Source organism: Callospermophilus lateralis, unplaced genomic scaffold, assembly GCF_048772815.1.
Source record: "Callospermophilus lateralis isolate mCalLat2 unplaced genomic scaffold, mCalLat2.hap1 Scaffold_96, whole genome shotgun sequence".
Lineage (NCBI taxonomy): Eukaryota > Metazoa > Chordata > Mammalia > Rodentia > Sciuridae > Callospermophilus > Callospermophilus lateralis.
The window spans coordinates 541,882-555,294 of NW_027517776.1; the positions used below are offsets into that span (position 1 = coordinate 541,882).

General features: G+C 32.0%; 1 protein-coding gene across 1 annotated transcript in view; it reads right to left on the reverse strand.

Annotated features, from left to right (window-relative positions):
• Positions 1-1,657: 1,657 nt before the first annotated feature.
• The window catches only part of LOC143641315 (cadherin-10-like), a 104,992-nt gene continuing 93,236 nt past the window's right edge, over positions 1,658-13,413 (reverse strand). Inside the window, 6 exon segments of the mRNA XM_077108579.1 lie at positions 1,658-2,148; positions 3,601-3,632; positions 3,749-3,776; positions 7,309-7,407; positions 8,360-8,496; positions 12,128-12,393. Coding sequence (XP_076964694.1) covers positions 1,658-2,148; positions 3,601-3,632; positions 3,749-3,776; positions 7,309-7,407; positions 8,360-8,496; positions 12,128-12,393 — 1,053 coding nt within the window.

Sequence of the window (13,413 nt, forward strand, 5' to 3'; positions counted from 1 at the left end):
TAGATCTTACTATACAGTGTGATGTGTATTTGGTCTTAAATGTGGCTGTAATTTTAATTAGACCACCTGGATTGTTTATCTTTCATTATCTTTTCATTATCTTTCATTATTACTATGCAAACCTAAGTATCTGTGGTCAGAGTGATGTGGGGCAAGCTGGGAGTTAGAAAACATTAGTGTTCAAAAAGAGTGAAATAACTAATTCTGCACTAAGGACATGTCAATATCATACCTTGACTTACTCCAAAACCATAGCATTTTCACTAATTAACACACAAATCTTTGGTATTGTTTACAGTATACTCAACAGGGAACATAACTTTGCTTAGATCCAATAAAGTATTCCACTTATAAATAAATTATGTTGTGGAGTTTGAGAAACAAAGAATCAGTTAGTGGCAGCTAAACTCCATGAGTCTCAGAAACTTTGGACTGGCACTAACTGCCAGTGTATTTAACTAAAAAATCCTCCCTCCCTTTTCTTTGCAATTGAATCATTCATTGACAGAAAAACAGACTTTGTTACACATAAATGTGTAATGAATTTTTGGAAAGTTGACATAATTGCAACGATGTATCTTAATGGAACATTCAGCATTATTACTGTCATTACTAGCCATTTTCAAAGTCACCATGGGAGGTAAATATATTTTCCATTAAAACATGATTTCAGTCTGAGATCTGTCTGAACTATTATTGCCAATAAAACTCAATAGCACAGATGTCATACAAAAATGAGAAAAATGTTTTATTCCTTTCTCAATTATTTCAGGAAATATGAGCAAAATGAAATTATTGCATTGCTTGGTGTCTTTAGTACAAGGTTGACAATATTTTAAAGTTGTTTGAATGGTACATTGAAATGATATATAAATTAAAATTTTAATATTAAGATTTTTTTCTCACATATTATAACACAACAAGACTCAATAGGAAGGATAGGTCTTGACTAAGTTATATTAAATTGGTTACCATTTTCAATATTAAAGTGACTTTGTCTTCTTACCTGTATTTAATATAATTTTCTACCAAGATATTTAGTTCATGGAGAACTTCTTTTCTTCCTAGGGGGGGAAAAAAGAAGCTGGAGACAAAGTAGTTGTAAAAACTGGTTTATTTTTTTAAAAATAAATACAAAAATATAAATATAAAACATTAGCAGATAGAATTTGATGAAATAAAATTGCACAAATTTTTGTATACCAGATTGCATATCACACCTATTAACACCACATGTACATTTTTTCTTTTTAAATTTAATGTACAGAACAGGATATATCTTAAAATTTGTCTGCACCTTTTCAAAAACTTCATTTGCAAGGGCAGAACATGTATCTAACAGAAGCGGCTCATTTCTGAGGTTGATTAAGGGAGAGCTATCCTGTTCATGTTTTTGAATTTTTTTTTTTTTTTTACTAAGATGGACAACACTGAATTTCCATAGCTTTGGTTCTTGGAAGTGATTAAATAAAATGTCGCATATATTCCATGAGACATCCTACAGGAAATTATTAATGCAATTAATGAACAAATTAAGAAATAAATGGGAAAGAATTGTGCTGAGTGGCAGGAAACGTCTCCTGATTATCAAATATGGTGAAGTGGAGACAGTGTCCTTTACGTCGCTTCCTCTTATTGAGCAGAACAGAAATCCAGGTTAGGAGTCTTTGTCACTGTCCCCACAACCATACATCTCCGTGAGCTTGTTAAGCCTGGGACCCCACTCCCGGGGGTAATCATAATTCTGGTCTCCTTCGGTGGTGCCTGACTCCAGGGAGCTCAGCGACTCAGCCACCGAGTAGTTGCCCTCATAGGCGTAGGTGGCCAGGGAGTCGTAGGGTGGTGTGGTGGGGTCCAGGTCGTGCTCCTTGAGCCTCTTGGCGATGAAATCCCGCACATCCGTGTTGTCAGGCGCTGTGGGAGTCCTGCGGGGGATAAAGAGCGCTTCTGGCATGATGTCTCGCCTCAGCTTCTTTTCCTCGATTGCTGCAGGATTCCTCAGGGTGCCAATGTCAAAGGCCTGGGTGTTCTCCTCGCCACCACCTTCGTCATTATAGCTCACGATGTTTTTCCTGATGTCCTCCTTGGATAAGATCAGAGGTTCCTTCTTCCGCTGTCTCTTTAGAGCTGCAAACAGTACTACTATAACTTGAAAAAAAAAAAAAAAGGAGAGACGTAAGAAGTCCATTCAGAATGCTATCAAGCAAGAGGGAGCAGGAAAAAGGAGCATGCGTTATTTAGATATAGTTTTTACTTCCCCATTTTTTCTTGCAAGTTCCTTTTTTTTTTTTTTTTTGGTTGGGGGAAGCAGAAAAGGGTTTAGTGAAGGTAGGTGATGTTCAAAAGCTGTGTTTCTGACTTATTGTTAAGGCACTGTGGAATCTTCCTTAATTACAGTGCATATTTTTTTCTGTTTTTCTAAGAAGTGTTAGTTTCTGGTTGTTCAGAATATATGAGCCTTGTGTAATAAATGGTAAGATAGATGTTATACAAACATTAGAGAAGTTGAACTAAGCTTCATGTAAGATCCAAGTGGCTAAAATATGCCTGAATTTTCACATCCTTACCATTCTTAATAAGGTATAGAATATTGATTCTGTTAAATAACTGTGTTGATTGATTTATATACCTTTGTTTCTTACTTTATTAAAAGAAGGCCTACATTATAGGAAATAAGACCCAGATGTTTAGACATAACATGGGTTTAGAGGTTTATGATGCTTTCCTTAGAAATATATATCTTGTAAGAGAACTCCCCCAAATTGTTAGATGACAGTACAACAAGTATATTCAAGTCACTACACTGGATTAACTCCAAATCAATGCAGGGACCTTGGCCAGATACATTTTTATTTATTTTAATTTTATTTTATTTTGGTGCTGGGTATGGACCTCAGGGCCTTGTGCTTGCAAGGCAAGAACTCTACCAACTGAGCTATATCCCCAGCCCAAGATACATTTTTAAAAATGTGTATACATAAGTTGAAATGTGTATTGCTCACAAAGGACAGTTCTCCACTTTGATGAGACAGTAACAATAAGTATAAAAATAATACTGTTAATAACCAAAATAATGTTAATAACATGAACTCTAAGAGGAAGTTAACATCAAATTCTTCTGATTGCATTTAAATTTCCCACTATTATTTGCTGTTCCCAAAAATTTAGATTCTGGTCCATTAAATTGATTTAGAGAAACAGATGGAAATTCAATTACATAGGTAAAAGAAGGGGAGAAATCTTTCTCTTCTATATATCTGTCCTTAGCCTCTTTTAGAAGAATGTCTAAAGGATGGGGGAATTATGATATTTTTGTATCAAGATATTCTAAGTTCTGTTTCCTTATTTATTAACATGGAATTCTCAGACTATTGGTCTTCAAATCTGTGACAGGGCAAAAAAAGAAACTTTTCTAATTCTACCAAAAGGAGTTTTAACCCACTGTTAAGTAATCTTGGCCTTAAAATGATAAAAAAAAAATAGCCCTTGATGAAGACAGAAAGCTGTTTATTATTCAGGTCTTTGGGAAAAATTAATTTTATTTTGCTTAAACTCATGTATTCATGCATCCATAAAATGTATGAAGTAAAGTTTTGAAACTCAGATTGATTATTATGAACAAAATGATTTTACTGAGTCAAAAGCTTCTAATAACAAAAATTTAGTAATATTGATTCCAACTCCAAGTTTATTTCCTCACTTCTTGGAATGTCAGATATAGTGTTTTCAATAAGGGTCAGAGGGATACCCAAAACAATAGTTTGAAGCTAATGCATCTGGAGAGTAAATTTAATCTCATTCTTAACTCAAAAGCAGTTAAAAAGCAATTTACTCTAGGTTATAAAATCAAGAATCATTATTTTAGAGAGAAGTAAATCAAATAAAGGGAGAGTTTTAACATTTTTTTAGTGAACACATAAGACAGTGAGGCCTCAACCCAGCCATTATGAGAAAAAAAACATGGACAAAAACTCCAAATTTCACTGGAAAATTGTACACACAATCACCAAGAAGCAAGGTGCTTTGGTTCAACTTCTCACAAATTGATGGCCTTGGAGAATGCTTTAAATATTTCGAACATTCATCTTTATTGCGTATAAAGTGAAGATAACCATACATACTGCATACATTGTTTCATCAAATGAAAGATAAAAGTGTTTTTCATTATATTGTTGTTTACACTGTTTGACAAAATCAACTTAATAAAAGCTTGCTACTCTTGATGTTATTCTTACTGGAGATTTTATATTTAATACATATTTCAGCAGAATGACTGAATATAATTTACATATAAATTATAAAGTCCTCAAATAAATAGATTATTCATATTTGAACTTTTTGATTTAATTAGTATAAAGTCTGTTTCTTGACTTCTCTTAATATTTTTAGTAATACAGAAAAGTCAAATTATAAAAATAAACTTTTATCAATTCTCCCATATTCTGTTAAGTGAAATCATTTATTATCTTTGTTATATATGAAAATACCTCATAACTAAATATTGATTGAGTACTAACTTCAAAAATTATCCCATAGTATTTTCAAAATGGTGAGTTTGTGTAAGTAAATATCAAGTTTACATAGATGAGAAGTTTTTTTTTTACTGTTTTCTGAAAATCTGCTTTGTAGACCAAAAGAAAATATTATTTTCTTTCATTTATTCATTTACACACATACAGCATATCTCAATCCAATATTCATGAAGAAAATAGGATTGGATACATTGTAAGCATTGTTACATTGTTTAAAGCAATAAAATAGTCAAAATCCATGAAGAATCTCAATATATACCCAGCAGCATGCAAATTATTTAACATTTCTGAGCATTGATTTCCACTCATTCAAACAAACACATAACTTAAAGGATGTATTTAACTGAAAGTAATAACAGAAAGCCTGGGCTAACTCTTAGAAGTGCCTAATAAAGTTCCAGAGTGAAGTAAAGATTTAATAAAGACAAATATCCCACTACCTAGCATATTATACTACTGACTTTTTCTTTACATGTTAATTGACCTAGTATTCTCACATGGAATTTGTGGGGTTAAAATGAAAAAAGACTTCTATCCCCAAACAAGTAGTATTTAAAAAATAATTGGTATGATAGTTTCTATCCCGGTTGTTTGCCCAGAGAAGTTAGTTTTGTTTAGTCAGCCCTGCAGAGTTGTTCAAAATGCCAATATAGGGAGGGAGTCAGTGAGCTGCTAAATCAAACAAACAGGAGAGAAAAAAATAGAGGTAATCTGTTGCAGGTACAGTGTTTGAATACAAAATAATTTATTCCTTAATTATGAGTTGGAACTTAATGATACCAGTTAACTACATAAGCTGGGAAAGCAGACTAACAAAATAACATGCACATAAATAAATTTTAAAATTTATCTTTCAATAACTATTTTTCCCCTGAAATATCCTAAGATAATATGAGCATATATATATATGGTACTTTTAGAATCTTGCTTGTCTAATTTTTAATTTTTTTAACAAATGTTTGAACCTTAGTTTTGTAATAGTTTTGACAGGTTGAGGGACCAAATAAAGTTTGACTCATTTCAAATTATTTTATGGAATATTTAGAAATTCATGATATAATTTTTGACCTATGATAGAATAAACAAAATTAATTTTAAACAGGAATAACCTAGAAATAAGGGAGTTTAAGGCAAATATTAATTAATACAAGGCTAGAAAATTAACACTAAGGTAGTATATATGCTATTTCAATTTTTTTAAAAAAACTTCACCCAGTATCACAGCATCATTAATTTCACATGATTAGGTTAAATATTCTGGTTTATATTCTGTGGGCTTTTTTCCTGCTTTGAGTACCGTATATAGATTAAAGAACTCTTGGTAATATTTGTCAAAAATTAATTAAGGCTGGTCTTGAGTGATTTCCCCAATAACTTTGAAATGCCATGCTAAGACAATACTATTTCATGTCTATATCACTTTTTAATAACCAGTGCTCAGTTTCACTGGAGCAGGGAGAAAATTAAAATACAACTAGAAGCAGGTACTGTCAATTCAATACTGTAAATTCAGTACTAGAGACAGCTCCAGTCTAAATTCAATGTTTGATTACTGTCATGTATAACAACAACAACAACAAAACTCAATGCATATGTTGCCAGGTTCAGCAAATTAAAAAGTAGGATGTTGTTTATCTCTAATTCAGACTTAATCTCTAATTCATATTTCAGATGAATGTCTACAATTCATGTTTAAAAATTAAATATTCATTCTGCATTTTGACTGCCACCTTCATGTTAATTTTTTTCAACTTGATAACTTTAGGTGTTTGGAGTGATAGAAAACATGAGCATTTTAATAAATTCATATTTAATAAAAAACAGATGTTTACAATAGATACTCCCCCTTTCAGTTGGTTTTTGCTAAGATTCAATGAGATGAAATAGCTTGAATAAAGGTTGGCACAATGTAAAATGACCTATTATCTTAAATTATTTGCTGGTACTTTGAAAACTACCTAGATTCTGATTCTGCCAACACACATCATGCATTGTGAAGAAAGCACTTACATACATGCCAATGTGGTTATGAGGCTTATTTAAAAATACACAAATCTGCAGCCATTCTAAAACTCATGTCTTTTTGCAAACAGAAGCTTGCATAGTTAGCTTAACATAACATACAATAAGTCAAATAGAGATCTGACAACATAATTTTGTTTAGCTAGAATGACTCCAATGACATATTTATCAGGGAACAGAGCTGTTCAACTTTTAAACAATCATAACTATTCTGTAAAATGTGTTTTATTTTTGTGAGACTATGAGAAAAATTAATTTCTAAAAAATAAAATTTGTATACTATAAGGACAACAGCATATCTTGCAATGCCTTTGCACCATATTTTCTAAGGGGCTAGTGAGGCTACATCACATTCTTACTCTTCCTTTATGCCTACTTGGCTTCAATAAACCTGCTGCTATTCAATCTCATCAGAGTTTGCATAACACTTTCACTGAGTTACTTATTTCTCCATTCATATTTTGTATACCTTTTCTTAGGCAAAGTGATTATTTCTAGCCTTTCTAATCATTTCATCATTAATCTCATTGTTCATATCTACACAGACACTTCTCTCACATAGTTTATTAAATAAAAGAGAGCTAACATTTTCAAACAAGACATTATCATGAAATATCATTAACTATCAGATAAAAACAAAATTTCATAATGCAGATCAATAAATTGACAGATCATGTATATTATAATAGTTACTTTAGAAGAAATTTCCAGTTAATGTCATGTTATATTATAATGAACAAATTCTAAAACTTACCTTCATTATCCTGTACTGTGAAGTTTGGATTGACAGCAGCTAAACTGAAGAAAAATTTCTGACCACCTAAAGGGTCATCTTTGTGTACTGCACTTATCTCTAGCAATTAGAGAAATGCAAATTAAAACCACTTTAAGATTTCATCTCACTCCAGTCAGAATGGCAGCTATTATGAAGACACACAACAATAAGTTCTGGCGAGGATGTGGGAAAAAATGTACACTCATACCCTGCTGGTGAGACTGCAAATTGGGACAGCCAATATGGAAAGCAGTACGGAGAATCTTTGGACAATTGGAAATGTACCCTCTATTTGACCCAGCTATCCCTCTCCTTGGTCTATATCCAAAGGACTTAAAAACAGCATACTATAGGGACACAGCCACATCAATGTTTATAGCAGCACAATTCACAATAGCTAAACTGTGGAATCACCTAGATGCCCTTTAATAGATGAATGGATAAAAATGGAATATTATTCATCAATAAAAGTGAATAAAATCATGGAATTTTCAGGTAAATTGATGGAATTAGAGAAGATAATGCTAAGTGAAATTTGCCAATCCCAAACCATCAAACACTGAAAGTTTTATTTGATATAAGGAGGCTGATTCATAGTGGGGTAGGAAGAGGGAGCATGGGAGGTACAGATGAACTCTAGATAGGGCAGAGGGGTTGAAAGGAAAGGGAGGGGGCATGGGGTTATAAATGATGGTGCAATGTGATGATCATTATTATCGAAAGTAACATGTATGAAGACATGAATTGTTGTGAATATACTTTGTATACAACCAGAGATATGAAAAATTGTACTCTATATGTTTAATAAGAATTATAATGCATTCTGCTGTCATATATAAATAAATTTTAAAGATAAATAAAATAAATATAAATTTCTTAGAACAAAAACTATAATTTGTATAATTTGCATAAGCAATGAATGAATTATTTTAGTATATAATTAAATCTATAAACATATGTTAAATATACAAAACTAAAATATTCAGAATTATAAACATAACTATGTATTATAGACATAAAGTCATCTTACTGATTTCAGCAGCTATGACAGTAAGATTGTGCCATTGAGATAGTTCACGGTCAAGTGGTTTTGATGTGTAAAGCGATCCATTTCCAGAATGTATGCTAAAGATCCGATCAAGGTCAATATAGCGATCCAAAGAAAATCTGAACATAGAGGCCAAAGAAAAGCACATGGCAGTGTTATTGAAGTGTTACAGGAGAAAATGGTAAAATTAAAAGACACACATATTACTAATAATTATCAGAAGAAACACAGTACTGACTGATCTAGAATGTAGAGTTTCATGAGTTAATCACAGAAATACACTCTCTCCAAGTACTTGGTTCTGTATTGAAATGCTAGTCTTCTAAAATCTCTGCTCTTAAAATCATTGTCTATTTTCATGTGAACTAATATTGATATATTTGACCACAACATAGTATGCATTACATGTGGTTACATTGCTTTATTTAGTAGTGGAGAATTACTGCAGTAATCCATTGCAACAGATCAATCCCAGAAGCTCAGATTTTCCTTAATGACAAAATTGGAGATAACAGTAGGTTCATCAAACTAGTTGGGCATCAACTAATGGTGTTTTGGAGCTTCAGAGTATGATATGTACATAGCTTCAGTTTCTAACCACATGTATTATAAAATGTATAACTTTAAAATAGTATAATTCCAGATGAGAAATCTTCATACATCTGTATTAAAATAGGCAGCAATTGGTTATTGTGGCATTGTATTGTATATCATTCTGAAACCTAATACCAGGTTTTTCAATCTTAATGATGTCATTGGGAAAAATCCCATTTTTTAAAAAAAACACTACATGTTTTAGCCTTCACAAATAAAGCAAATAATTTTATCCCTATATCTAGAATAATTCCCAAATTCCACCCCAGATTGACAAAATTAGTTTACTACTGAAAGACCCAACATACATTTTATCTCCTACTTATAGTCTTCCATGATCACCTAAATTTCAAGAATCTATCTGCTTCCTACCTAAAGTAACTGTACAACTATATCTGTCATTTATCTCATGTATTTGAAATTTGTTTCATTCCAAATCTAAAACAGGAATCTAAACTTGAAAACAATGTGCCTACTGACCACCATCATAATATATCTACTACTGTAACTTTAGTAGGCAGTTAGTGAATATTATTTGATTCTCATATTCTTCTCCAATGGAATGAAAACTCCTTGAATAATATGTTAATATCTGATATGGTTATGTACAAATATTTATCCAATGTAAGAAAAAATGACAGAATTATTAAGAATTTTGGCAAATAGAAGTTCCCTTATTTATATAGAAATAGGATATGAAGTAGAAATATGTACATTAATAGAAAACTTTTGTTATCATGTACCATGATTTTGCCAAACACAGTTTTTGTGGTTTTCTTAATTAGTTTTTTGCAGTTCAGTTTAAAGAAGAAATAATAAGATTTAGAGTATTATGTGATATTATCTTGAAGATGTAGAGAAACCACAGCCCTTCTTTTTCAAATATTATTCAAAACATAATTTTATTTTCTGATTCTTAATCACCAAATTATATGTTAACTTTCATTTTTCTTTTAAAATCATTTCCAAGATACATGTTTTCAGTAAAACTTTTTGATTACTGCATTACCATTAAGGATATATGACATAATTTGTAACATGTCCAGAATGATGATATAAATACATTAAACTTGCAAGGCTATTTTATTTCTTTGAATATATAAAATTGTCCTTTTATATTCACTGGGGATTAGAACCAATGCACATTCTCCTTTAAATCATTTCTAGATAGTTTATAATACCTAATATAAGATAAATGCCATACCCTACACAAGTAATTATTGTGCTATACTATTTAGGAAATAATGACAAGAAAAATGTCTTCATACATTCAGTACAAACAATATCTTTCCAAAAACTTTTCATTGATTTTGTTTGAATTGGTAGATGCAAAACCTGTAGAATATATAAATTTACTACATATATGTGCACACTTATCCACAATATTTATATTTATTTGATTATATACATAGTATAGTATATCACATGTATACATTGTATCTGCTTGTTCTACAAAAATAATAAGATATAAGAGTATGCCTTCCTACTTTCTACAACCAGGTGATACAAAGCCATACCTATTGGCATTGTATATTCTATACATGAATGGACTCTTCCTGGTCCTTTGATTTGTGTTTTCATTAAACATTATATTTATTGTGTTTTTAAGTATCTACATATAGATTTTAATATAAAATAGCCATCAATCTATGTGAGGATGGAATGTATATTTCACTTTGTGGAGATATATCTTTATATCAGGACTTAATACTAGTCAACTTAATTTTGTATCATCAAAACTCTGATGTATCATTTTTTAAAAGGACCATTTTGAAATCAGGGACCCAGAACAGAGACGGCTGACATTAGTTAGAATTTCTGCCAAGAAAATGCTTGGTAAGTATTTAAGGGGTAAAATTAAACATGCATATTAGTTATTTTAAAGCTTAAAGAAAAATTCAGGGAATGCAGCCACTTAGATGAAGACAAGTGGACTGGAGGTGTGATATTTATAGGGAAGTCCTGCTGGCAGTTGGGAGTAATATGTGAATACTATGTACAGTTTTCTTCTGCAGCATGTAAACTGTGATGCTTCACATCAATCCAAAAAATAGTATTTATGCATAATTATATAATTAAATAAAACCATACATACATTTGTCACTGTATATAGTATGACTTCACTTGAAAGTTGGCAGAATTTATAGAATTTTCAAAGTAAGTCGGACCAGAGTCAGGTGAATGAGTCATGAGTACATACAGAAATTGTACAGCAAACCTTTAAACTCATACTTTACTAGCTCATGTGGAAGCAAAATCAACCTGCTGATAATTAAGGAAACAAATGAAATCCAGAACACATGCTGGAAAAACAGACTAAAGTAAGCGTTCACTTTGATGATGAATATTAGGTATATCTCTGTTTCCTTGCTATATCAGTGCAAATGTCAATGCAAACTTTGAGTCTTTCTAATTTTTATGTGTCTATCACATCTCATGTGTTTTGATTGCCATAATAAAGAAAAATGTTGAGTGACTGATATTTGTGGAATGTCCTTGCATTTTTTTGAGACAGCTAAACAACAACAACAAAGCCCAAAACCAAGAACAATGCAAAAATTCCCTTCTTTAATGACTAGAGTATAATTACAATTTGTAAAAATTATGAGAAAACTGAATTATAACACAATCACATTATTTTTAACTGTTTATATTTATCTCACATACAAATATCATGGCTTGGTTGCAACGTGAATGTACATCTAAAAAAGTATTCTTGAGCCCAGGCACAGTGATGTACAATTGTAATCCTAGTGGGAGTTTGACACAGGAAGAGTTCAAAGCCAGCTTCAGCAACTCATTGAGACCCTGCCTCTAAATAAAATACAAAATAGGCTGGGGATATGGCAGTGGTTGAGTGCCTCTGAGTACAATCCCCAGTACCTCGTTTCCCCCAGAAAACAACAAACACTTTAAGGAGACAAACAGATGATACAAGCCAGACTTCAGTCTATAGGATGTGATAAGAATAAGCTATAACCCTTGTGCACACCTGCTCCCAAATATTCAAAGCCAATTTACCTTAAACACTGGGCTCACCAAATTTATGTATAACTTACAGAAAAACTCCTGTAGTATTTTATTGCATTAAATGTTTCAAATAGAATTTCATAATCTCTATGTGAATTTCAATTTCTTCTGTTTCATCTCAAACACAGGCATAATTTCCTAATGGGGCTGGAAGCAGAGTCTGGATCCCTTGCCATTACAGTCCCGATTATTGTGCCCACTTCAATATCTTCATGAACCTCAAAGAGGTAGGAGGACCTGCTGAAAACAGGAGGTTCATCTATATCTTCTATAGAGATTTTCACAATTGTGGTATCTTTGAATGGTCCTAGATAATAAAAACGTGTGTCCACATGGGTATTTTCTGCTTCAACCTTCTGAGTGTAAAGTCTCTAGCTCTCATAGTCAAGTGGCTGTAAAAAGACAAATGTCATTCAATTAAAGTGAGGGGAATTGTATGACATGCTCATTTCAAGTTAGAGAATGATTTTTAAAATCCAGATTGAATGCATTTGATTTGCTTATTAATAAGTTTAGAAAGTAGCACAGATAATTATATAATCCTTAAATATTGTTTAGGATTCAATTTTTACTTTTTATATATTCAAAATGTAACACTTTGGAACTTAAGAAAATGAGATTTTAAACCTTGCAAAAAATTGGGCTAGATGTTCAAACCTATCTCATAGGTGGTGATTCTCTACCAAAAAAAATTGACTGGCAGATTATGTATATGTGGCATGCACACATGTGTGTTTTGAGGTATTGGGTACTACTAAATTTTTCTAAGCAAAAAAAAGTGAAGCTGGGTGTGGTGACATACACCTCTAAACCCAGCAGCTTAGGAGGCTGAGGCAGGAGGACTGTGAGTTCAAAGTCAGCCTCAGCAAAATTGAGGTGCTAAGCAACTCAGTGATACCTTATCTCTAAATAAAATACCAAATAAGGCTGGGAGGGGCTGTGGATATAGCTCAGTTAGTGGAGTGCTTACTTTGCATGTGTAAGGCCCTGGGTTTAATCCCTAGCATCAAAAAAATATATATATAGCGCTAGGGTTTTGGCTCAGTGGCTGAGTACTCCTGAGTTAAATCCCCGGTACCCAAAATTTTTTTAAATTTTAAATTTACAAAATCTTGGTGATAAATTTCCATACTTGCTTGAAAGAGTCAAAATAAAGAAAATCTCAGGAATAAGAAAGGACAATATCCTGTACAACCACAAGAATGAGAAGTTATACTTCATGTATATATAACATGCCAAAATACATTCTACTGTCACGTATAAGTAAAAATAACATATAAAAAAGAGAGCACAGATTTAATAGCAAGTTGGCATGAGGATGCATTAATAAACAAAAAAGGGGCTTTAAATATCAATATAGTTTAACTGTCACAAATAAAGAACTATGTCTCTTGCTGGGAGCCATCAGCCAA